Below are 26,460 nucleotides of genomic sequence, written 5' to 3' on the forward strand. Positions count from 1 at the left end.
CCCGCACCCTTTACAGCCGGCTGCTGTGTGCGCGAGGGCTGGGCCAGGTGCAGGAGTGGCCGCCGGCCCCGCCCGGTAAGGGGAAGGGGCGGGGTCTCTCTAGGGAGCCCTCACCCTGCCGAGAGCTTCGCCCGCCGCCGGTAGTAGCCGCCCGCCGCCGTCCATTGCCCCGGAGCTGCTGGGTCCGGCCGAGAGCGTTACGGCCACGTGTGAGTGTCGCCCGCGGGGGACGAGCCCCGCCGCGCCGGCTCGCAGCCCCCCCGCAGCGTCCGCCCAGCCCTGCCTCCCCGCTCGGGCGGGCCGCGTGGGCAAAGCGCTGGGCGCGTGGGGCTGCGGGCCGGGGGAGCTCGCGCGCCAGGGCTCCTGGCTGGGCGGGTGCCAGGCTGCCCCACAGGTCTGTCTCCTCGGGGGCCCGGGGAGCCAGGGTCTGATGAGCGCTTCCAGCCCCCTGGCCCCCCGTGAGTCCATCGTTCAAGAGCTACCGAATGTGTCCGTCTGTCCGTCCTCTTTTCCCCCCTCCCACCATTGCTGGGTGCTCGGGGTAGGGGGAAGTTGTTAAATGCTGGCTCTGATGCTAGGGGAGAAGCGAGCTTTCTGGGCAGGTGGAGGTATTCCGGGCATGGTTCCAGTAGGGTTTTGGATGCTGGAACCAGTCAGCCTGATGGAGTGGTGGTGCATTTTCAGCAGAGGAGAGGGGGTGGAGTATCCCTCAGGGTCACCCCTCCCACTTTTCCTAAAATGGGCTTTTTACCCAACCCAGAAATGCCTTCCCACCCTGCCTTATCCAGAAAAGTCACTTTATGGGGAACGCATTTAAGTGCATCAGAATCTTCCCAGCTTTGGAAAGCAACAGCAAACTGAGATGTCTGTGGTTTAAATGCTGAGCTAGACGGTAAGGGCATGAGCAGCACAGAAATGGGAAGTGAATTCTGCAGGTGGGGAACAAAGTTATTTAAAGCCCCTGGTGTTTCTCTGTGATCTGAGATTTTTCTCACTAACTGCTTCTGACTCTGCTGAGTGATCAGGAACAGAAGTACTGTTGGGCCACAAATATTAAATTTTAAAAAAATCTTGAAATTAACACAGGATTTTAGGGGAAAGTTTTCAAAGGCACAAATGGAAGTTAGGCACAATTGTGACTGAAATGTAACTGCCCTTTATGACTTGGACAGTCTTCACTTTAAGCACTATAGGCCAGATTCAATGTTGATTCATATCTTGTGCAAGCCCACTGAAGGCACATGGTGTGGAATTTGAACCTGAAAGTATGCAGACCCTGCAATGCTTATGGACCCTGGGATAAGCTGGTGTACTGAGGAAAGAGTCTTTTACAAGGAATTAGTATCATGGAAAATGATGTTGAGCCCAGTGTCCTAACTCCTTGAGCCATGAAATTTAAACTCACTTTATAATATTGAAAACCCAAAATATTGCATTCTCCAACACATCAACAATCAAACGTGATGATGTTTCCATTTAGATCTGTTTGCATGCAGATCCTTCAGAAAGGAGAAAATCCCTTGGGAAGAAGTCATGCTACAGGAAACAATACAAAAATTGAAGTAAATGAAGATTTGAGTGTACACAGAGATGGTAGATATCCTGTCTCCAAAATGGAGGTTTTCTAAGTACATATAAACTTAGCTATCTAAGCTATGAAACCACAAAGCTAGGTGGCTGATCTTCTGCAAGAGAGGGAGAGAACACATATGGCTCAGATGTGGCCCTTGATGTTGAGAACTTATGCAAACTGGCTTTGGGAGTCCCAGTCCTACAAATCTTCTTTGCCAGGCAGACATGAAATGAAAGTGCAATGCAGACCATTTTACAAAAGTAAATCCTAGCTTTGCAAAAACCTTGGTTAGGTTCTTCCCTCTATACACTGATCCTTAGCTGTGCACTGTTCAGTTCTCTACTGGAAAGGCTGAGTAGAAAAGCTAATGTGGCTTTGAGCTCTTCCCTAGCTGATTCACTGTTTCTGTCCCACTTAGCATGATTTATGCTAGGCATTCCTTCACTTGGAGAGGAAGTGTTCAATGGTTGGAACATTAGCACTGGGAATCAGGACTTAAGGGGCCTATTCCCAACTCTGCCACTGACTTGCTCTGTGGTCATGGGCATGTCACTCCTCTGAGGTTTTCCTCAAGTGATAATACTTCCCTACCATGGGAATTAAGTTGTGAGACTTAACTAGTGTTTATAAAGTGCTTTGAGAGTCACAGATCAAAAGAACCAAAGAAGTGCTGGGGAAATTCTTTTTGCCTCTCTGCCAGAGGGGAGACAACCATATTTCCATGCTTTGTCTCTTACTGGCTGATGGGGGAAAGGACAAGCAGAGGCTTGCAATGATCAATGAGTAGGCAAGGAGCAAACTTCAGCTTCCCGGGGCAGTGAGGGCTGGGACCATGTCTGGAGACTAGGATTCCAAAATTGAGACTAGCAAATTCTTACATATCCTATCCTTTATTGTGGACTAAAGACCACTTCTGAACACCTGGGGACTCGGGTTCTTTCTGTTGTGATCTGACTGATTTCATGGTCTGAGTTTTATTTTGTTCCCAGGTGAAGTTTCTTTCCTGATTGCCTGTCATTTCAGGGTGGTCTTGATGCAGGCTCTGTTGTTTGCTGGAGCGGGAACCCCATCTCTACCATTTTAGCTTAGTTGTTGGTGGGCTGCACTTTTACTTCTGGCTCACACATAAGGCAAGATGACATTTGACTGTGACTTTTCATGGCTCAAAACTGGTGTTGTCCTGTTTATTCAGGGCATCCTCAGGCAAAATGAGATGGATTTGAAAAGGCAGCTTGCTCTCTCATTGCCTAGTTAGCTTCTTTCCCTCTTCCCTTCCCAGTGTATTGATTTATTTGTTTTAGTAGTCTTGCTTATGCCATGTTTCTAGCTTCATCCACCCAGATGAAGAAGCTTCTGCCATTGGCCCAAGTATGGCTGTCAGCAGAATTTAAAGATAGAATTGTAATGAAGTTCATGAATGACAATTCACTTCCTCCACTTCTTGGGCTTCTCTACTGTGCTTTCTGCAACCCCGTTTTAAATTTTCTCTCCCCTCATGGTTAAAGGCCTTACAAAACAATAGCCTTCCCACCAGCTGTAGAGTGTTTGTAACACTTCCTTCCTGAGTCTACACTTGTGGAGGTGACCATGTTTGCATGAGGGCCATGGGAGGTGCTTTTTAGTTACCAAGGGATTCTAACTTCTGAAGTATGTCACATCCTGGTTCTGATTCTGGGAGCTGATGCAAACCACTCCAGAGATCAGCATTTGGCTGTGACTCAGAGCTGATACTTTTAAAAAAATATCTATTTAGCATACAATAATCATGTACTGTACCATGTATGTATTTATTTCAAACATTGATTTGGCATCTGTCACTGTTATCTAAGGAGCCTTGTAATATTTAAGTTGAGACCTTCAAAATTGCAGTGAGAGACCAAACGTGACTCTTTCCTACTGCTTGCATCTTTACCAGCCAGCCAGGATTTAATCAGTTGGGAAGGCTTGGGCAAAGGCCTTGCAGCTCTGGAAGTGGCTAGGTTAGTATTTCTGCAGGGAGTGAATGCCAGGAGTCTGAAAGTGCTGCCAAGAAAACTCTGCCACGAGCACTAGGTTTACCTCTAAAGGTATGTCTTAACTGTATAGTTCAACTTGGATGAGCAGCACCTGGGTTAGCCTAACCCAGGAATGAGTATCCACGCTCCAAAGCCCTATACACATTACTGCATCATCACTGTTTCTGCACTTGTCTATGTGAGTCTGGGGGTATCTCAATGGTTCTTTGTGCTGGGATGCTCTACGATTCTTTCCCAGTCAGTTGTCAATTTCAGGAGAACTTGTCTGTTCTTCAGAGAGAGCTGTGGGAAGGGGTTTGGAGGACTATCAGCACTCCAGTGATTATTTTGGGGGGGAGGGCCTGCATTCTCACTGCAAAGTGGATATGTTCCAGCCAGAGTTAAAGCAGAGCTAGGCTCTGACTTACATGCCCAGTCAGGTCCGTTAGCCTGGGTTAAAGACACCGAAAACCCATGTCAGAGGCTTTTCTGTGTGGATAGTAAGGAGTGAAGGTTAAAACCTGCGTAAGAGTCCAGATTAACTGTGCATTTGAAGGCATACCCCCAGACATCAGATTCTAGCATTCATGATAAGAGTAGGTTATGTGGTGGGTTGGAGGTGAAGTGATTCTTGCAATTGATAACCTCTCCTGACATCCTGTCTGCACTGCATAGCTCCATGGTGCCAGAACAAATGGCGGTTGTACCCTGTTTATTGGTTATACTGAATGGTGCCGCCTCAGCCATTTATTTCAGTCTATTATTTTTCTTTGATGTTCTGCCTGAAAGCCCTTGTTTCCTTTTTGGTAGTGCTTGAGTGGTATGTGGAATAGTTTGATTGGACCTCAGCCCTCTGAAGTGTGAAGGGCTGAGTTGTCACCGGGTGCTGCGATGTCGGTGGTACTACTGTGAATTTCCCCAGTATCTTCCCTTAAGGATCCCTCTTGGGTAGGGAAGTACAGTATTAGTGTCATCTCCGTTTTACACTAGGGGAAGCACAGAGTGTGACTTGGCCAAGGTTGCACAGGCTCTGGCAGAATTAAGAATAGAGCCTCAGCATCTTGTCCTCTAAGTCCTTCCACTTTGCCCTACTCCCCCAAACTCCCCTCTAACCACTTAGCCTTCCCGTAGGAGGTCATTTGCCCAGCCTCCAATTTCTACAGCGTGTCAGTCCTATATCCTTCCAGATCTATGACAAAACTTGCACAATGGCTCCCAATGCACTGTTGTAGGAGCTTCAACAATATTGAATCTTGTGATGTGATGTTACCCTGGAACAGTACAATATACAATGATACTGAAATCTGTGATGCCATACTAGGAATGGTAACTCCTTCATAGGAATCTATTGTTCTGTTGCAGCAAATGCCCTCCATGGTTCTTAGATATGCTTTTCTGCCTGAAGAACAGGGGAGGGAAACCATCGAAGGGATTATAATAGAAATCCCTTGTCTGGAGAAGGGTTGCTGACTTACTGTGGAATGAAATTCCATTTGGTGTCTCTTGAAAATAACGAACTGCTGAGTATTCTATTACCTGTATAGTTTGCTCGAGATGAGGAATGGGGTTCTGGTGATATGCATAAACCATTCAAGCTTTACTCTCACTCACATTGATAATGAAAAGCCTCACTGAAAAATACTGGGTCTGTGGTATATCTGGAGTGTAGTTCAGTCCTGATGTGTTACTAGCAAGAAAGTATGGATTCTGGATTCTGTTCTCTGCACTGCTGCCAACTTCTTCCTAGGCAACTGGGGGTTTGGGATGAGACTTTAATTGGTGGTTGCTGTATGTGACCAAAGTCCATATTCTGTTATCTTGGCAAAAAAATATCCTCTGTGCCACAGTAAGTAACTAGGTCTTGCTTCACTTTAAAGTTAAGCTTTGTGATCGACCATGAACGCTAGTGGCCCTGGATATCCATTAGCTTCTTTATACGTGGGAGATCTCCACCCAGATGTGACTGAAGCCATGTTGTATGAAAAGTTCTCGCCTGCTGGGCCGATAATGTCCATCAGAGTTTGTCGGGATGTTGCCACGCGTCGATCGCTGGGTTACGCCTACATAAATTTTCAGCAGCCTGCTGATGGTAAGCCTGATAAAACTTTTAACCTCTGGAAAGTTGTTGGTTTTTGAATCTGTGGTTTGGGATGGGGTCTGAGGGCTGAACTATTGCTATATTTTCAGATGGATTTTGTCTAACCCTATGCTGGGTTTTTATGTGGTGCCCATCAGTGTGGTATCTGAGCAACCTAATCACATGTGTGTGCCTAGATAAAGGATGGGCATGCGGGTGGGGGCAGACACCAGGGGCCCTACAGTTGGGTTTTGTACCCAGGTGAAAAAGTCAACATGCAAGAATAAACTTCCTCAAAGCAATCAATGGTATGTTTCACTTGATTGTCCTCCTCTAAGAGCAGAGCAGGGGAAAGCGGTATAGACATGTATGCATTCATGATGATAGTGACAAACTGAACCGGACTCTTGTTTTCTAGCATCAAAACTGCTAGGCAGGGATTTGTTATCATTTTAACTAAGATGACACTGAAGCAAACGGCAAAACATCTGAGACACTTTTGGTTTTTTGGAATGAGGGTAGAGCAGGTGAAGGGTGCCAGGTTGGTAGCACTGGAGACTGAAGTCTTCTATTCCTCAAAGCTGAAACAACATGGGGAGCCAGGTTTTTCCGCTTTTCTGTGAATGACAAATGGGGAGTTTTCTTCAGTGCTAGTAGGCTGAGGGATTCTCAGATTCCTGTAGATGGGGTTTGAATGGCTACATGAACAGAGCCCCTCACCTGACTTCTCCGTTGCACATGTTCCTGGAGCAGGGACTCTCAACCTTTCCAGGCTACTGTACCCTTTTCAGGAGTCTGATTTGTCTTGTGTACCCCAAGTTTCACCTCACTTAAAAACTGCTTGCTTACAAAATCAGACATAAAAATGCAAAGGTGTCACAGTGCACTATTACTGAAAAATTGCTTGCTTTCTCATTTTTACCATATAATTATAAAATAAATCAATTGGAATATAAATATTGCACTTACATTTCAGTGCATAGCAGATAGAGCAGTATAAATAAGTAATTGTTTGTATGAAATTTTAGTCAGTATTGACTTTGCTGGTGTTTTTTATGTAGCCTGTTGTAAAACTAGGCAAATATCTTGATGAGTTGATATACCTGTTGGAAGACCTCTGCCTAGCCCAGGGGGTATGCCTACCCCTGGTTGCCAACCACTACTAGAGGACTAATCTCTGGTTTGTCTGCTGTGCTTGGAAGCAGCTTGCAATATAGCTCCTACGCTGCCTCTGGTTGTGATTTTAATGGGGTCTTTTTACCCAATTATGAGTCTAGAAAATAACATTTCCTGTTCCTTGTAACAATCTGATCATGCAGACAACCAGTGTTACAATAGGTGGAAAAAGGGCCATGTTGCAGGTCTTCTCGCCTTGTAACTGTGTATTCACTTGTTCATAATAAACATGTGTGTTTCCTGCCAGCTGAGAGGGCCTTGGACACCATGAATTTTGAAGTGATCAAAGGTCGACCCATTCGAATCATGTGGTCCCAGCGAGACCCTGGCCTCAGGAAATCAGGGGTTGGGAATGTCTTTATCAAGAATCTGGATGACTCCATTGATCACAAAGCCTTGTATGATACATTCTCAGCCTTTGGGAATATCCTTTCTTGCAAGGTACGTATGTTTTCTCTTCAAGAACGAGATTTATCCTGGACTTGCCTGCACTTTGTCACCAGGGATGTCAAATAGGTTGAGATCTGAATTCTGTTTCCATCATTTTGTGTCATTTTCTTTAAACATTCACTCATTAAGTCAATAGAAGCCAGTGCTTAATGGGTTATTGGGGAGGGGCACTGCTGTCTTATTTCCCCTGTGAAAAGGAGGCTGGATGCAACTCCCTCCAGAGCTGATGCACTCTGACTCAGCTAGAAGGGATCGCCTAGGAGCAATGCAGACCACTTCCTGCCCCAGGGGCTCAGCACATTTCCTCAATGGTGTTTCCAGCTTCTATCAGCCCTGGCAGCTGAGCTTCTGACCTGTACTCTCATCCCTTCCCCGCATAACAGCATGTCATGAGCATGGGGATCTAGGTATTGTAGCTTGGTGAAAAGCAGACGCAAGTGAGGCTGAATGTTCCTTGATGATGGGACTTGGGCTTGGTGCGGGTGGGTGCTAGGGAGGTCTGCCCGGGCCAGGGGGAGCACAGAGTGGGAGGATTGCCTTCTGTTGATCAGGGCTCTTGAGTGTCTGGCTCTGCCTTTCGCTCTTGGCAGGTGGTTTGTGATGAGAACGGATCCCGTGGTTATGGCTTCGTTCACTTTGAGACTCATGAGGCAGCGAATCGGGCCATTGACACCATGAACGGGATGCTGCTCAATGACCGCAAGGTGTAAGTAGTGAGGGGAATTCTTGTTTTGTGCTATCTCTTCGTTCAGTAGCCCTCTGTGAATGTGGCTGTAACTAAACTCTTGGTTATCATGATTTGTTGGACGTGTTGTTGCATAATCCACATTGCTCAGTGAGCAAACAAGCTCCTTGTAGGACCAGTGTTGTTTCTGCCCATTTTTCATTGGCCTTTAGAGTTATGCTGATGATCATGGTAGGGTTGCAATATAGAGGCTAAGAACTGCTGGCACAGAGGGCACAAATCCCTAGCCCAGGCAGGAGCTGGTGTACATCATATTGGTGATTCAGCACCACAAATGTCCATAGTCCTGTTCTGGTTCCTGACTCCCTAAGAATTCAGTTTAAGACAACATGGACGAGAGAGGAGCATTCTCCAGTCCTGTCGTCCCCTCCCATCCCCTCCTGTGAAAGACCTCAGCATTCTGGGATCTAGTGAGCTCTTCTTTAGATCTCTGCCTGTGTATTGTCACTACTGCCCAGCTGGGTGCCAGGGCAAGGATCCACTGAAGGGGGAGCTGGTACTACAGGTAGGAGGGGCAGACTGTACACCATCTAGGAGGGGGAGAAGCCAAATAATCTAATTCATTTAGGAACTGTTGGATAGGATGAGATCTCCTCAGCAATGCCTAGTATGGGATGGCTCTTAGATTGTGACCTCCTGGGGGCAGGGACCATCTGTTGTTGTACATCTGTACAATCTCCAACAAAGGGTGAGGAGGCATTGTACTGACTAGGGCCTCTGGGTGCTACTACAGCATTAATGTTAAGTAACAATAGCCAATGTCTGTGGGGAGGAGGGAATGTGCAAATAGAATCTAATCAGGTTGCTGAGGTGCAAACAAACACCATTGTCGTTAGTGATCAAGTGACAGTCACCATTAGGAGCGACTCTGCTGACCTGTAGACTCCCATATCTTTTTCCCCTGCCCAATGGATGCATGGTAAGGATTCATGTTCCTCCGTTTACTCTTTGCAGCTTTGTCGGCCACTTTAAATCCCGCGGAGAGCGTGAGGCAGAATTTGGGGCACGGGCAATGGAATTTACCAATGTTTATATCAAGAACTTTGGGGATGATATGGATGATGACCGACTGCGGGAAATATTCTCCAGGTTTGGTGAGTAGAGTTTCTACAGCAAAATCTGCACAGTCGATGATGAATTGGAGGCAGTGGGACCAGGGAAAAAGCCCAAGTGATGAGTTAGGCCTCTTCTCTTATTTATATAATAGTTTTAGTGGTAACACTTTTCCAGCTGAGGACCTCACCAGTCATTCCAAATGTCTGCAGTGATCTAGTGCCGCCTCGCAAAACTGTCATTAAATTAATCATTGATTACCTGCCCTTGTCCGTCATGATGGAGGATGACTGATAGCTTACTTGCTTTTCAAAAAAACCAACAAACAGTTGCCCTCCCGAGGCAAGGGAGTGAGTAGAACTTCTCAAAGCTATGCCAGAGCATGGAACCAGTTACAGAAAGGTAAGTGTCCTTTAAATCCCTTTAAATTACTAGTCTGAATTTAAAAGCAAAAGTTGTACTTTCCTCTGGGTCTCCCAGTGGGTCGTGACTGTCTCCTAAATTCTTGGAGCAGGGTCCGTTTGTTGTAAAGCCCTGAGTACACAGTTGGTGCTTGAGAAATACTAAATAATCTAACACTTCTATAGTGCCTTTTATCTGTGCTTCTCAAAGGCTGCATTTCTGTGACCAGATTCCTCTCACTAAGGCAGATAGGGACATTTATCTCTGTTTTATAGATGAGGAAACTGAGGCACTGGAACTTGTGAGCGCAGAGACCTTGGTGGATAGTATCTTTCTGCTCCAGATCATTCTCATGCACTGCTGTCTTCTGTTTGCAGGGAAGACGCTGAGTGTCAGAGTTATGATGGATGATGCCGGTTGCTCGAAAGGGTTCGGGTTTGTCAACTTTGAGAAGCATGAAGAAGCCCAGAAGGCAAGAGGGTCCTTGCTTTATGTATTTAATTGAACCTGTGACATTTAGAAGCCTGGTCGGGCCTTTATTCTCATGAGCAGGGGCAGACTGGTGCCAGCTGCTGAAATGCAACGAACTGATCTGTTAGTGTGAAAGATTCCATAACTTTCAATTCCTGTAGCTTCTTGTTAACAACATGTGTTTGGGGGCTAATGACTCTGTCTGGGCAGTTATCCTACTCAAAGGGAAGCTGTTATCTGCTCTGTAACCCAAGCGCAGAAGCAAAGCTGCTTTTATACCTTTTATTTTGAAAGATCTTGAATAGCAATGGGGGAAAGTGAAGCCTACACAATGGTGGCTGGGAGGGTGCCGGTGCTGTGGTTTCTCCCTGTGCTTAGACTTGGGATCATCTCCTGGCAGGCTGTGGCAGACATGAACGGGAAGCAGATCAATGGCCGGATGGTGTATGTTGGCCGAGCTCAGAAGAGGTTGGAGCGTCAGAGTGAACTGAAACGTAAATTTGATCAGATCAGACAGGAAAGAGTGAGCCGATACCAGGTAATGGGAAAGAAATGGAGGTGCTTCATGCTATGTGCCTGTTTGCTCTTGGGCATGGTCATCAGATGGGTAACAGCATGGGATGTCCCTGTTGAGCCTCCTAGTCTCAAAGGGAAGCCTTCAGGCTTTCCAGATACAAAGGCATGGCCATTGCCGAGAGCTGTTTGAAAATCCCAACTGCAGCCCATGTCTCTCCCAGGAAAATGAGCTTCCTTGCTTGCCTGGTGTGCTGGGATTTCATATATCTGCATTTGTGGAACTGGACCCTTAAAGCGGCCTGCCGATTTCCCTGCATTACACACTCCTCTGGCGTATATCTTATAGGTGACACCTGCAAATGAGGAGTGTGTGCAGCCAGTGTGATCCTAAATCCCCATGGCAAGTCAGTGACTTCGCTGTATCTGCCACATGCCCAGAAAAAGGGTGAATTTGTATTAGAGTAGTATGCAAAAATATGGTTTTCTGGGAAAAAGGAATCTGTAAGACACAGTAGAGCAAGTTCCTAATGGAACGTTTATCATGGGCCTTCTGTAGCCATCCTGAATTTTGGGAAGCTTGCTGTACTTTTGGGAGATCAAGTTATTGCTCTAACTGTTCATAGGGGGTGAATTTATATGTGAAGAACCTGGATGATGGTATTGATGATGAGCGGCTGAGGAAGGAGTTCTCTCCATATGGTACCATTACGAGTGCAAAGGTAAGAGAACTGGGCTACCACAGGGATTCTCATTCACAAGGCATTCGATCCTAAATGATCACTGGTCTCTGGGTCTGGTCGTACTTTATGGGGCACGGATACTGAACATAGTGAGTCCTAGACCTTGGACCTGTGTAAGTCTCAGTCCCTGACACCTGAGTGGTGACTGACTTGCATTTTCTGCCTATAGCTTTATGGATTATTCAAATAAATCACTGCTCCCTGCTGCTGTGGGAGACTCTATCTGCTGCCTTTGCAACGTTCACAGCCCCTGGTAGCCCACGGATCTTGGGTCCGGACCCCAGCTCCGATTTGTCCCCTGCACCATCCCCATGTCTCGTGATGGCATGCTGGGCTTCTACTAGGGCTGTTTTGTTTTGAGGTCTGCTGGGACAGGTGCCTGTTGCCAGTGACTCTAGAAATAGACGTTTAGAAAAACATCACCCTTGATTCATACGTGTGATTTACTCTGTATGATGGCAGCATCCAGGACTTCTGCCTCCAATCTTGCTTGAAAGAAATCAGTGCTGCACAGCTCCTTGAACCTCAGGCCACAGCGTCTGTCACCTCTGAGTCCGGAGGCTGGCTGCCGCCCACTGTGCCTGTCTCCCTCCCTACTCGCGCCCCCACCTGTGATGACAGCTGTATGTGATTCGCAGATGGAGTGCCTGGCATTCAGTGGACTTTGTTGTGTTCTAATCTAATTTTAGGTGATGACAGAGGGTGGACACAGCAAAGGGTTTGGGTTTGTATGTTTTTCCTCCCCAGAAGAGGCTACCAAGGCCGTGACAGAAATGAATGGGCGGATTGTCAGCACCAAGCCTTTGTACGTCGCCCTCGCTCAAAGAAAGGAGGAAAGAAAAGCGATTCTCACCAACCAATATATGCAGAGACTGGCCACCATGAGGGCCCTGCCTGGCCCTCTCCTTGGCTCCTTCCAGCCGCCCACAGGGTACTTCTTGCCTGCCATCCCACAGGTGAGGCCCCATTCATCCCATTGACGGGGCTCTTCAGCAGACCAGTGTAGAGTCCGAGGAGCTTGCCTAGGGCTCCACCCGCCTGTCTCTGAGGGGGGAGTGTATTTGGTTCTTTGGCACTTCAGCACCTCCAGAGCCCAGCCCTGGGAATAATTGAACCAAATAGCTTGTTTTGGGACCCTAAAGGTGAAAAGCCAAAGACTGTCATTCTAGGGATGTCAGAGTTACAGGTATCATTCTAGTGCTGCTCTGTTCTGAGCACTCAAATCCTTCTCCCTTCCACCTCACAATCCACCAAGCTGATGCAGAATTGGTTACCATTAGTATCTGTCCTGATTCTCTGTCTGGTTGCTTACCTGATGAAGAGATGGCACTGCTGTGCCCCACTTCACCTGACCTCCAGTCTGCCCTGTGTGCTTGTGGTGTTAGTTGAGCACCGTCAGCATGCCCAGCACTGCAGACCTAGAAGAGTTTCTGTCCCCAAGAGCTTACAGTCTAACTGGTGTACATGATACAGAGTGTAAACACAATGGGCAAGATTTTCAAAACTGGGTGCTTAAAGCCGGCTCCTAAGTCCATGTGTAGACCCTTAAAAAATGGTCCGATTCTCTCCCCTGAAAATCAGGCCATGTAGTTAAGTACCAAAAAAGATACCCGTATTTTAAAAATCTTGGCCATTGCGTAGAGACAGGTTCAAGTGACCTTCCTGTGAGTGGCATACTGAGTGGGTTATCGCTGGAAGGCCTCACAGAAGAAGTGTGATGCAGGGATAGGAACATTGAGAAGGTGTTTGCTTGTTTGATAGGGAGAGGGAGTGAGTTGATGTGTTGGGCTGGCATAGAAGGTGCAGAGGTGAATGGGAGGAGGAGATAAATGGATAGTTGGAAAAGGCACAGAAAACAGAAGGGGAAGTAGAGGAAATGGGTCTGCAAAACACTTCAGGACATGGCATTGCATGTGGTATAAATGCCTAGAATGCATTAGTGTGATTGGCATTATAAAGAGATTCCTGAGGTGCTCAGTGTTAAATCTCTGAAATATCATAGGCCTGTTCTCAGCTTTTAACCCCAATACTGTGATTCCCCCCCTCTCCCCCGCCAGATGGGGCTTTCTCCCTTTATCGTTGTGCCAGAAGTCATAAACTTTACTAATGACTTCAGCCCCACAGGTGTTCCTAGTCCTGACTGGCCATCTTATCTGGGTACTAATGTTTCTCTAGCCTCCATACTGGGTGTTAATGGGTCTTGGGTCTATAGACATGTTGGTAATTGATGGATGCGTTTGAATCATATTGCTCCAATTTCATGACTGGATCTCTTGAGCTATGCTCCGATCCAGTCATGTCTGCGGTTCCCACATTACGGTCTCTCCCTGCTGCTTGTTGGTGTAATAACTGGCTCACGTTGCCAAGTGAGTCACTCTCTATTCTGCTCCTTTCATAGCCACAAACCAGAGCTACTTTCTACAGTCCTAGCCCAGTTGCCCCAGTCCGTCCTGCCCCTCGGTGGAGTGCGCAGCCCTCCAGACCTCCCTGTGAGTGAGTCTAAATCTGTGCCATGCCTGCCCCTGGCCCCTGTGGTGGGCAGTCTGCGTGTGGTGGAGGGGAGTTGAGTGTGTGCTTTCATGTCTGCTCTGGGCAACTTGGGTGCGTGCGCCCCCCCCGGGCGTAGTTTAGGGCTGAACGTTCTCTAAAAGCAGCACAGAACATGCAGCTAGGGGAAACTGCTGTCCAGACACTGCTGGTTTGTGGGTCACCTGCAGGCAGTGAGCATTAGGAGGCAAAGCTGTCTGCGTTGCATAGAGTAAGAGAAAAGGGCTCCCCTTCCATCTGCGTGTCAGACCCTTCACTCTCTCAACCAGTTGGTAAATGCTGCCTGTTTGGGCTCACTTCCCAGCACAGACCTTCCGTCCTCATCTTTGCCATCGGGAAACTTACAAAGTGTTCAATTGTTACAACAGCCTACCACACGGGTACCCCCATTCTGAGGGCTACAGTTCCATCCAGACGCCTGCTGTCCAACATCAGCACCATGAGACAGGCCTCTACCCAGGTACCCCGAGTGCCACCGCATGCCCAGAGAGTGGGTAAGTCAAGGTAGTGCTGGTGTAGTGAACGCATATCAAGGGCATTCACTACAACTTGTTCCTCTCTGCCTTTCGGAAGAAGGGTTGGCTTGCCCATTTATTTTATGGGTAGGCTTGGGAGGATTCCATTTTTATCGGTAGATGTCGATTTCACCATGCACACAAACTGATTGAAACACATTGCCACTGATGATCAAAATTTGCAGATAGGCAGCATAAGAAGAATGCTGCTTAGGAATTAGAATCTGATTTACGGCTATTTACTTCGTATATTTTGATGTGATGTTGACAGTTTGTGTTTTAATGGTTCTAAAACTTTAACTTTTTGAATCTCAGCATCTGCTATCATTAAATTATTGTCTATCCCCCACCCCATAATTTCCCACACCTGTGAAAATTTAAATCAATAACAATTAAAAAAAGCTTTCAAAGTAAACCTTGATATTACCTGTCAAAATTATTAAAAAAAAAAAAAAGTCTCAGCAGAATTCAATGACTGTTTATGGGGTGGATTTTGAAAACTTTGCCCTCCTTCCCCTCTAAGTTGGAGGTCAGGTAAAAACTTGCCCCAAAAGCTTGCAGTGGAATGGTGCAATGCACTGTGCCCCCAATGGACTCAAGGGACTAAGACGGTACTAGTAGCGCATGGTTATGTAGCTCTCAGGGGATGATGTTGTCTTTGGGGCGGTGCATAGCACAAAAGGACCCTGCTCCTGATTGATCCCACTGCGTGCTGCTCACTATCTGTTCTGTAGTAATGACCACATGGAGTCCTAGATTTAACATTCAGGCAAAGTGTTCTCCAGGCAAAAGCAGATTTGAAGGGACTCCCTGGACAAAGAAAGTGGGTCTTAACCGCTCCAGTTAAACAACAACAAAGGTTGCTAGAAATTGCCAGCGCATATAGTGGAGACTGATAGTGGAGACTGCTTATTTTGTGCCTTTAGATTTGATTTGACTATTGCTCCCGGGGTTTCTTCTGAGCAATGAGTGCCTGTCCATGACTGCAGCCCTCTGGGCTCACCTACTGACATGCAGCTCTTGGTTCTGCAGAATTGAGCAGTAGGTATTGACTGGCTTGGCCTTTCATGCTAGGTATCTGGGTCAAAGGATACCTATGAGAGAGACAGTAGCTTGTCAGTCAGTTTTAGTCATTTTTCACTAGCGTAAATGATGTGGTGATGGAGAGTTGAGCATGTTCAACAGCAGAATCTGAAGGCCAGATTTGGAGGTGATTTGTGTGTAGGACTTAGTTGCTTTCCTTGCTACTCTCTGTTCTTCTAGCCTTTTAGCATGAGAGTTACATCGGGTCAGTCACTCTGTCAGACTTAGTAGGCCAAATTCCAGGAGATGTGTAACGGGAGTGAGGTAGAAGCTGCACGTTGGTAAGGGGTATGAGTCTCAGGTTGTCTAAGGACTTGCCTTCACTACAGCACTATGTTGATCTAAGTTATGCTAGTTACGTTACATAAGTAACATAAGTGAAGTCAACATACCTTAGATCGACTTGCAGTGGTGTCCACGCTACGCTATGTTGACAGGAGACGCTCTCCCATTGACAATCCTTCTGCCTTTTGTTTAGGTGGTTTACAGACGTTAACTGGAGAGCGCTCTCCCATCAACTTAGCGAGGCTGGTGAAGACGCACTCAAATCGATGCCGCTGCATTGATGGCAGCAGTGCCGATTTAGCACGGTAGTGAAGACAAGCCCTCAGATACGTAATTTACTGGCTGGAGGTGCCAGAAGAGAGAATAAATTGTGCTGGCCTAGATTCTCTCTCTCGTGTCTTTGTGGCACCTAGACTTGCTCCTGTATTTGGCCATTGGTCTTTTCTGTTCTTTAAATGAGCAGGAGATGTGAAGCAGTTGGTGTCAGAGACACTTTGTTGAGTCATTCTCTTGGGCAGAGTTTTGCGCTTCCAATGGCTGGGGATTGAGGGCAAGGAAAGTGTTTCCCCACCAAGTCTGGGCAGGGTGCACTAGGAAGCTGTGCTGCTGCTCCCAAATGGCGAAGTGGGTGTTTTGGTGGCCCCATAAACTGTGTGAAATAGATATAGCCAACGTGTGTGTCTGGAGGGGTGGGTGCTTGGAAGGGCCTGTCAATGTTGTTCCTCCTTGGTTTTCTTTGTCCGTTTCCCGTACTTTCCTTTTGCGGAGTCAGGCTGGCAGCAGGAGGAGGACTGCGTCCGGCTCCTATATGAATGGCAGCATTCTGGCCATGGCTCCTGGCTGCGAGTGAACGTGAACCCCATGCCATCCTAGCTGATGCAATCGTAGAAGGAGTCCAGGGGCAAAGTCCTTGGTACCAGGCCCTGGTACTGCCCTTCCACTGTTGATGCTGATCGGCATCTATCTGGGGGTGGGGGATGAAAAGGTAGGTCCATTCATGGACACCCCCACCATCCATTGATTACCCTGTCCTAGGAGAGCATGTAACCTTTTTGAACTTGAATGGCTCCTGCATGTTGTTTTGTAGCGGTGAGTGGCGTATTTTGCCTGCCCCACTCGTCATGCTGCTCTCACGCTTCCGGCATGTGTAGAGTTAAAGCATGTGCAGATGCTTATTGGCCCCTCTCTTCCTTGCAAATGTTCCTGCCTCTCTTCCAGCTAACATAGGGACCCAGACGCTTGGTACCCGTGCACCCATCTCACCATCCTTGCTGCGGGGCATGCCGCAGTATAAGTACTCCTCAGCGGTGAGGAACATCCAGCCGATGGGAAATGTGGCACCCATGCCAGTACAGCAGGTAAGTCATTCATAGGATCTTGTCCTCAATGTGCTGGTGCCGGGGCAGGGCCTAACGATTTAGTAGAGAGTCAACAGGGTGGGAGAAGCTGAATAGAAAGATGAATAGGGGCCGCTCCAAAAAGAGCCAATGTTTCCTGAGCCCCTGTAGGGCACAGATGGCAATCAAGGTCTAAAAGGCTTCTTGGTGTTTCCATTTGCATTTAATGAAATCTCTAGCAGCTTCAGAGAGTTTCTGGTGGGGATGGAGGAAGGATGGAATCACACCGTTAGGGTGTTGGTAGCTGGCTTGGTCTTGTCAGAGGAGGGGATACCTAAGCATTGCCCACTGAGCCCTGCCATCAGATGGTTCAGGAAGGAGGGGCGTGAGGAGACAGCAGGCACCCAATTGTACAGTGCTTCATCTTGACCTTACCAGCCAGACTGCTCTTATCAACATGAAGCACTGCATGCTGGTTCTGGTGCCTTGTGCTGTAGTCTGCTACATTGGTGCAGCCCTCACCCTCTGAAGACCATCAGCTGGGCCAAATTTGACCAGCCCAGACACAGAGGGTCCCCGGGAGGGGAGGGGAGATTGAGTTTAGTTTCTCTCCTGAAGCATCCAGATTCTCTTTGTATTATGACTTGGTTCCCTTTTATCTGCCCAGTCAGAAACCGCCAGACCCTTGCCACTTAGCAGGGTTGGTGCTTAATGCTGGCAGCAAAGCTGAAGTTGCGTATCTCCTCCTCACTGGGAATGGGGAAGTTGTTCCTCTGGTGTCAAAAATGGGGCTCTTCAAATGGCTTTCAGCATTGCTAAAACACTTCTCGTGTGCCTTGTAGAGAAATGCTGTCTGGGAGCCCCTGCGTGCGGGTGGCCCTGAATGAAGCCAGCAATTTAATGGAGCTGTGCTCTAGTGATGAGGGCAGGGACTGGGATTCTAGGCTCGGGGGGGGGCCACTTCTGGCTCTGCCATTGGTTCGCGTGTGACCGTGGGTAGTTCGGGCTTCTCATCTGCAAAACAGGGTAACTTGCCTTGGGGCTGGATTAAGGCATAGGCACGACAGGTCCACGCTTCGGGACCCAGCTGCTGGAGTTGTGTGATTATGTCCCTTTTTTTTTTTTTTTTTTTTTTTTTAAATGAGAGCTGAAATTAAGTTTCTAGCCTCATGATTGTGACGAAATTTTTGAAAACATGAGTCAAGTGTAACCGATGCAGCAGAGCCTCATTACTTCAGGCCCTCGACACACTAGCTGGGGGAGGGGGGGTGCATAGTCCCAATGCACTTCAGTGGAGTGCCCTGCTGCTCTGAGGGGCACCGCCAGCACCACTCCAGCAGAGAGCAATGTGGCAGGAGAGGGCTGCAGGCACATCCCCTTGCCCATGGACACACATCCGGGCTGCTGCTGGGAAAGCACGCCTCCCCCTGCTGCCACCCCTGCCTCAGAGAGACTGTCCAGCAGGCGATTGGGCTCTGCCAAAGTGTTCAATTTCATATAGAGTCAGGGACTTCCCGCTGTCTGAGCAGCTGGCACTGGTGCATGAGCAGGAGCTGTGGGAAGGACAGGCTTCTGTTGCTGCTCCTAATGAGGGAGCTGATGGGGGGATGGGGAGAGCTCCAGGCCGCCGCCTTGCCTCTCTGGGCAGGGACACAGGCCATGTCTCAGCTACAGCTCCGGCACTGCAGCCGTGCCGCAGCAGCGTTGGAGTGTGGATGCCTCCTGCATCGACGGAAGGGGGTTTCCCATCGCTGTACTGAATCCGCCTTTCTGAGTGGTGGTAGCTGGGTCGATGGAAGAACCCAGGGGTTCAGTCAACCCAAGTACGGGGGCAGGGTGTGAAATTTTTCTCAGCCCTGAGTGATGTAGTTAGGTCAACCTACGTTTTGGGTACAGACCAGGCCTCAGTGCCCTGGTGTGCATAGGCCCCAGATTGCTTTAATCCAGCCCTGATTTGCCTCCCTCCCAGGGGGTAAGGTTAATGATTGAGATCCCCAGATGAAAAGGGGCTGTAACTACTAAGCCCTGCCAATAGGCTGTGCTCTTCTTCCCTGAATCCTTGCATCTAAAATATTGTGCACCTTAATTAACCCAGATGCTGCTTCCTGCCCCTTCTGAGTGATTCTATCCCTTGTGCTTTGTTCAGGTTGGAGAATCTGCTGTTCATATTCATGGGCAGGAGCCACTGACTGCATCTATGCTCGCTGCAGCCCCTCCTCAGGAGCAGAAGCAAATGCTAGGTATGTGCTGGTGCAGCTGTTCCTTTACACCCTGGTAGGAGGAGGATATTAACCTCCTGGAGCTGTTGTTGGGTACAGTGCTGCACTGTGTGTGCATTGCATGTCTGCAGAATGTTAGGCTTCCATGTGCTCATGAGAACTTAGTCAACAAGCCGGAGATTTCTTCCCACCCCCGGATGTGGCACTTGAGATTTTCACAGCCTGTGGGATTGTTTCTGTTGCCTTGGAGACTACTCTGAGCTATGCTGTGGGGTGCACTTGCTTGTGGCCCTGTGCCCTGCCTCATTGCAGCTAACCTGTGGGAGTGGTGCCATGGGTCACTGCATCCTGGGCCAAGACACGGGACAGCTTGTGAGCTCTGAACACGAGGGAAAGCTCCACCCTGCCCGCTCTGCCAGGTTACAGTAGGGATGATATTTCAGGCTCCTCTGGATTTCAAAGACATACTTCACTGCTGCTGTTGGGTTTTGTGTGAACAGTTTGTTGTCTGTGAGGTTTGGGGCCCTGTCTATCAGCTGTTTACCACATAGAGATGGTGTCCAGCAGGCGATAGGGCTCTGCAAAAGTGTTCAATTTCAGATGGAATCTGGGACTTCCTGCAGACTGAGCAGCTGGTGCTGGTACATGAGCACAAGTTGTGCAAGGATGTTGCATGCGGATGCTTGTTAGGATACAAAGAACTTAGCTACAGAGAGACTTGGCTGACTGCCAATTCGATGGGTAAAGCACTTGCCTAAGGTACTTGGGCCTTTCACAGGCAGAACGGAACAGAGACCATTCCTTCATCACTAGACTAGTACTCCGAGCAGCCCCTATCATCTGTGTCCTTAGAAGCTGACACACTTAACACTCTCCGTACTGCCCTTCTGCTTCATAGCGGGTCTGAAATGTGCTGTTCTCCCTTTCTCAATTCTTGCTGCACTTTAGTACAGCCCAGCTGCGACAGGTGGCTGCTGCTATCCAGTTTCAGCCAGCAGCCTTGCTCCCTGGCACACGCTGTCTGTACACCATGCCTGCTGAAAGCCTGCTGGCCTGAACCCCTGGGTCCTGGAAGCTCTCACTGAGCTACCATCTGCTTCCATGCTGTTTGATTTACTAAATCCTACTTCTACAGGAGAAATGCTAGTGACTCAGGTTATTTTCATAGCCCTACCAAAACATGGCATTTGCAACCTTTTCTGGCCTGTTTTCAGCAAATTAGAAACACTACCCAGAAAGTCTGTGCAAGTGTTCCACTCAGTTTTGGGGGAGGAGCTATGGAGGGCTCCTCACACAAACCGACTCTGAGTATCTGCACCTGGGTAAAGCTGCCTTTCTCCATTTCTTGAGCCAGTGAAATTGGTTGCTATTCACACAACATTACTTAGCCATGGATGGCACGTCACAGTTAGTTTGTGACTATTAAACCTGAGTAACTCTGTTCCAAACCCACTTCCAGTGGCAGATCGGACCACAGTTCCTGCAGGATAGAGACGCTAACATGTAGTTTCTTTCTAGCAGTTTGGTTCTGGCCTGCATGTCCCAATGACAGACTGTAAGAGAAGCCGTCACCATGCCTCTTGTTAATAGCCAAAGCCCTCCAAACATTTTTCAGTGGGCGTTTCCTAAGAATCCTCCTGTTCCCATAGCTAGAAACATTTTAATCCAAGGCTTTCAGGTTTGTGGGGGCTCATGCAAAGCAGCAGGATTGAAGAGCTGCAGTTGGAGATGCTGCTACACTCAATTTCTCTCCCATTCAAGCAGCAAGAGACAGGAACCAGAACCAGCTCAATTCAGCATACAAGTAGAACAGGGCTCAGCAGCTGTGTGTTGACACCATCTCCATAGGCATTCAGACAATGTGGCTGGCTGGCAGCCATGTCTGATGCTGTTCTTGAGAAGCTGAGTGGCACAGTGAGTCAGGGCATCGGCCCTTAAACCTCAGCGAGCTTTGATTTCCGTGTTCTCTTAGATCTACCCAGCTCACTGTCAGTCTTGAAATCATCTCGGGCCCAGTCTGTGCGAGGGGGTTTGTAACATGAAGTCAGAGAGGCCCAGGAATGAAGTAGCGGCAGGGGTGCACATACTGTGGTCAGGACTGTGGCGCATTGGCAAAGCTGTGTGTGGAGAGCTCAACACTGAGGAGTATTGGCGGAGCTGTGCGGGGGAAGTTTGCGCAGCACCTGTCTGGTGTAAGTTGTTCCTGGACCCTCATCCTAGCACCAGATTCTCTCACCATGGTTCAGTGAAAAGAAAGATGTAAATAATGTTAACGTTCTTGATTGTGCATATGCACCCTATTGGAAGCTTTCTTGGAACATGATATCTGGGTGCCTGCAAACACCTCTGCAGCAAAGCATTGGTGTGTGCATGGTGATCTTCTGGGTCTGTGCCCCCTTCTACCTGGATGAGAGAAGATCAGAGCTGGAACTCACTCTATGCTAAGGCAGGTGGGTTGTGGCTGGAGAGAGGATATTGAATCAAAATGGTTTGAAGTCACTTTGGATTTTTCCATAATGTGTCATACTGTCCTTGATATTGTGACCAGGTGAACGCCTTTACCCACTAATCCACTCTGTGCACGCCTCACTGGCTGGGAAGATCACAGGAATGCTGCTAGAGATCGATAACTCTGAGCTGCTGCTTATGCTGGAATCACCAGAATCTCTCCACTCCAAGGTATGAAGTAGCTGACACTGAAGAATTCATGCTTCCCGTGCAATGTGTACGTCACAAAGGGAAGGAATCTGATACTGCAAATAGTAAAGCTGCTAATGAATGTGTATGTGCAGAGGGGCTATAGGGAGAGGAGGATGGAAGCAGGGAGGTAAGTGTCAGCTGTAGGCAAAAGCTTACAGCAGTTTTTTAGGGAAAGAAATGAGAAGCAGATACAGCTCCAAACAAATAAGCAGCACAAGTGGCAATGGCATCTTCTCCCCTTGCTCCCACAGAACTGTAGGAACAGTCGAGGCCAGGCTAGAGGGCAGCTATGGGACCAGTTTTGAAATCTATTTGAAGATGGCTAGGAAGCCAGTGGGTGTGGGAGTTGAGGCAGGGAATGTCCTACTTTTCTGGAAAAAGACAGTAAATATTGCAGCGTTCTGAATGCCCTTGAAGTTTATAAAGCAGAGTTCTAGAAACTTTGTGAAGATATTGCAGAAGTAGAGGCAAAAATAAGGATTTATGTCTTCAGTAGTGCTTTGTACCTCCAGTTAATTGATTGCCAAACTTCAAAGCTTTGCAAAGACCAGCGTGGACATTCCTCACAGGTTTCCAAACATTTGTATTCAGGAACAAACATGAGGCGTGTCCAGGCTGGGTTAAGTTCCTAGAGCTAATGGGCAATCAATTAACTGAAGGTTTAAAAAATAAATAAACCTTCTGGAGACAAAATACTCAGTGATGAAGAATGGTTGATAGCTTGGCTGACTGTTCCCTATAAGGAAACTCCAGGATTTTTAGTCCTTCTTGAAAACAAAGTCAGTGTGCATGTAGGGAGAGATGAGAGAACTCATGAAGTCAGACTTGGAACACTGGCTGGTTGCAGCCAGAAACTGGCAGAATTGAGACCAGAAGATTACCTGAGGGACTGGAGAGTGTTAAAGGACTTGGAGCAGTATGTGACTTGCTTTGAAGAGTGAAGATAGCCCAGGGATAGCAAGAAGTTAGACCGGGACTTATTTGTCTAAATGTTTGCTTGGTCTTTTTATTTAACATATTTTTCATGTTTTAATCCCTCCCTAAACCCATATCAAACTCTCCCTGGGCTTGGGGGTCTGGCTCTGTGTAATATGCACAACCCTTAAATGTTTGGGGCATTTTGGGTGAATTCAGTGCTTTATGAAAATATCAGCACTGGCTACAGCCACGCAGAGCATGTGTTGCACTGTACTAGCTCATGTTCCCCACACAGCATGGCCACTGTATCTCAGTCCTGCAAACATCCCCTGCTATTCCAGTTTGGAATCTCTCTCAGACAACCATGGGTGTGTCCAGTCCAAACTGTGCTTTGGCTCTATGATGTGGACATGCTTCCACCTGAAACCCCTATCTCACTGCACAGGTGACAGAAGCAACTTGCATTATATTCATTTTAGTCTGCTAGTCGAAGTACGACACTTTCATTCATATGTAAAAACCTTTAAAGGAACCACTTGTTTCTCAGCTATTTGGAGGTCACCTGGAACTTGTTTGTGGATAGTTGGCAGGTGCTACTTGGCAAAGCACAAAAAGCAAAAGGGATAGAACAGATCAGATAGAGATGGGTATACTGTGGGCTGCATATTTCCTGACCAAATGAAGTAACTCCTAGATCCCATCTCGTGAAAATGAGACAGTTCTTTCACTTGTGGAACATGTTTGAAGATTCAGGGTGGAGTTGGTTTAAATCTTTGATTCCAAGGTCCAAAATCACAAAGTGAAAGTGACACAAGGGCAGGTTTATAGGGTTTTGTTTACACAGAGCTGAGTTCCTTGAGATCTTATGACTGTATGTTGTGTTAAGAAGTGTCAAAAGCCATTGAGTCAATTTGTAATAATACAAGATCCTGGCAACTTTACTTGTAGTCATTGGGTAACATCCTCTCTGAAGGCAAATTCTGCTGTAAGCTATTTCCTTTAGCATTTTTTAAGAACCTGTAGGTCATCAGATCTACACACTTTGCTGTCTCCAGTCCTGTACTATCATGCCCATAAAGGAGCCTGGACAGCATGAAAATGAATCTGCTAAATCAGAGGCTGTTGAGAACCCCAATTCTGTCTGACATGTTCAGTCCAAGCACTGATCTCTTTATTCTGAATTTTGAGCTGGTAAAATACTGTCCCTGTGTGGAATTTTTCATATTTTTCTTGCATATCTGGTGCATGTTTGGCCACTGGGTCCCATCAAAATATCTGTCCTGAACTGATTGCCTCAATTCTGTTGCTACTGGAGGCAGAATTAATATTTTTTTAAATCTGTGAACCCTCCTTTTAAAAGGAACTTGGGGTTTATCTGGTGGAATCAAACTGCTGGTTCATTCCCTTCAGAAGTGGCCAATACCAGGACTTCAGAAGACAACAGTGAGCCATGATGCACCTAGTCAACTGCATAGTGCTGTGGGAGGAGTGGGGGTTGTCTGGTGAGTAGATCAGCAGAGGCATGAGGGAGGTATGTCCTGATAGCTACTGCAGTTCTTTCCGTCAACTGCTGTAGAGTCTCCATGTCATGCTCAGGGTAGCTGGGGGACTCCCCTGAAGTTACTGCAGAAGGCAGAACTCCACATAGACTTAGGAACAGACTACAGCAGGCTCATCTAGTGTCTGAGTGAGTGTGATTTCTGGGGTTTTGAGGCAGTGGGGAATCAGATTTTAAAATAATCCATCCCAATTGCAATGTTGATGAAACACAGCAACCCTGGTAACGAACTCGCCTCTTGGAAGCAACATCTATACTAGAGTCAAGTTGGGAGCCTTGAGTATCCTGACTGTTACCTGTGTAGGAAGCTTCCAGGTGTCAGTGCAACTAAACTTCTTTCCACCTTGTGCTTTGCTTTGTGAGATTGAGGAAGCGGTTGCAGTGCTCCAAGCACACCAGACTACTGAATCATCGCTGAAGAGCAGTGCTGCAACATTCCTCCTGTGAGACCCAGGTAGGTGTGGAAGGCTGTGTGGAAGCTGGTCTCAAGGCAGGGTATAATGTGGAGAAGGGTCCCTTTCTGCCTGGAATGTGAGCACCAGAGGAGTCTTGTCAAGATCAGTCAAGCTGGACTTGGGAAAGCAATGAGATTGTGATTTGTCTTGGACCCGTACTTCAAGCTTAATTCCTTTATATGAATCAATGCCTCCTGCTCTTTTCCAAAACTTTGATTGTACCATGGAAAAATTAACTTTAAATGGTTAATTTCCAAATAAATTTGGGGAGGCAACTCAGGTGAAAAATAGAGGAATCTGGCTTTCCTTGTAGCCCTCGTGGAATCTGATGCAATCACTCCTGATGCATCTACATGGGATAGCTGGAATAGTTTAACCCATTATCCTCTTAGAATCTTAAAGCCTGTAATCTGAATCCATTAGCAGTGGTTGTACCCCATCCCAGTACAACTCCAGCAGAAGCTTCCAGCCTTCCTGTTTGGTAACAGAAAACTAATGTGCAGAACTTCTACGCACCTCTTTGTTAAGAAAGTTTGGTCGTGCAGGTTCCTTGCTCTCACTGGTCACTTGCTTCAAGTTCAGTATTGCTCTGTGAACTCTAGTCTAACTTGAACTGAGTTTCTATGTCTGACATGTCTAAAGTGTATATTTGTTGTAGAGGAGGGACTCTGAAGAACACTTGGCTCTGAAGAAAAAGCACCTACAACCCTGACATGCATCACCACATATTGGAAGCATTTATTTATTTTTTCTGTGTACGTACAGTGACACTGACTTGCATTCAAAGCCCAGCGTTACTATTTCTTTGTGCATCAAAAACCTTGCAAAATTATTTTTCCCATAAATGAACTGCATTTCTAACGATGTCCATGTGAGCTCTCTTATGGCAACCCTCACCACTGAGAGCAGGTAGTGAAAATGTAACAAGCGGGGGCACGTGGTAGAATGGAAACCTCCTTGTGAATGGCGAGGAGGGTGACACAATTGATTGTTGTAGAGTTTCAGGAGATGACGAATCATCCGAGAGTGTCATTTTTAGTAAGTTCTTTGGGTTCTGTCATGTTTTATTTCGTCCTGTAGTTGACATCATAAACAGTTGATACTTACACCCCCACTATTTGCTCGTCACTGTCTTTTTTTCAAGAAGAAACTGTTCCATCTGTACAAATGGCAGTAAATATGATTAGATCTAAGGCCGATCTGCAGCAATAATGTAGGGATGGGTGGGTCAGAGGCCTATAATGTTCCTGAACATTGACTAGGAAACAGAAAAGGAGAAGGCTTGAAGGGTCAATTTTCATCATGGCACAAGTTTAACAGTAGGCTGCCCCACGGTTCTATATAAAGTTGTATTTCAATGTATCTTATTAATGATTTGGAAAGTGGCGGGACCCGTGAGGTAGCAAAATTTGTAGGTGACACAGTTGTCTGTTAGTCAAGACCAGAGAGGACTGTGAGGAACTTCAGAGAGACCTAGCCAAGTTAGGTGAATGGGCAAATGAAGCTCAGTGTTGATAAATGCAAAGTGATCTGCACTGGAGGGGTGGAAAATGAAACTACTATCTTACTAGGTTGTAACTTAACTGCATGCAGTCTGGAAAGGGACCTGCCTATCACTGTGGACAGCTACATGAAAACCTCTGTTT

The 26,460-nt window shown here is 47.2% G+C and overlaps 1 protein-coding gene across 3 annotated transcripts; it reads left to right on the top strand.

Annotated features, from left to right (window-relative positions):
- On the top strand, positions 1–25,931 carry PABPC1L (poly(A) binding protein cytoplasmic 1 like). Of its 3 annotated transcripts, XM_067554362.1 has the most exons (16): positions 1–209; positions 5,445–5,656; positions 7,068–7,261; positions 7,861–7,976; positions 8,970–9,109; positions 9,848–9,942; positions 10,342–10,479; positions 11,081–11,176; positions 11,887–12,153; positions 13,596–13,686; positions 14,113–14,238; positions 16,846–16,985; positions 19,111–19,204; positions 21,732–21,862; positions 24,723–24,813; positions 25,473–25,931. In XM_067554362.1, exons 2-15 carry the CDS (start codon positions 5,464–5,466, stop codon positions 24,804–24,806), a joined length of 1,905 nt encoding a protein of 634 aa, XP_067410463.1. In that variant the 5' UTR covers positions 1–209; positions 5,445–5,463; the 3' UTR covers positions 24,807–24,813; positions 25,473–25,931. The 3 variants fall into 3 exon arrangements, 2 of the variants coding, with proteins under 2 accessions (XP_067410463.1, XP_067410464.1); XR_010921007.1 differs by lacking the exons at positions 13,596–13,686; positions 19,111–19,204; positions 21,732–21,862; positions 24,723–24,813; positions 25,473–25,931 and having other exon boundaries at positions 16,846–16,977; XM_067554363.1 differs by lacking the exons at positions 13,596–13,686; positions 14,113–14,238; positions 16,846–16,985; ... (2 more) ...; positions 24,723–24,813; positions 25,473–25,931 and having other exon boundaries at positions 11,945–12,113.
- Positions 25,932–26,460: the final 529 nt, after the last annotated feature.

This window comes from Emydura macquarii, unplaced genomic scaffold (assembly GCF_026122565.2).
Source record: "Emydura macquarii macquarii isolate MOO-44397 ecotype Brisbane River unplaced genomic scaffold, CSIRO-AGI_Emac_v2 contig_1483, whole genome shotgun sequence".
Taxonomy (NCBI): Eukaryota; Metazoa; Chordata; order Testudines; family Chelidae; genus Emydura; species Emydura macquarii.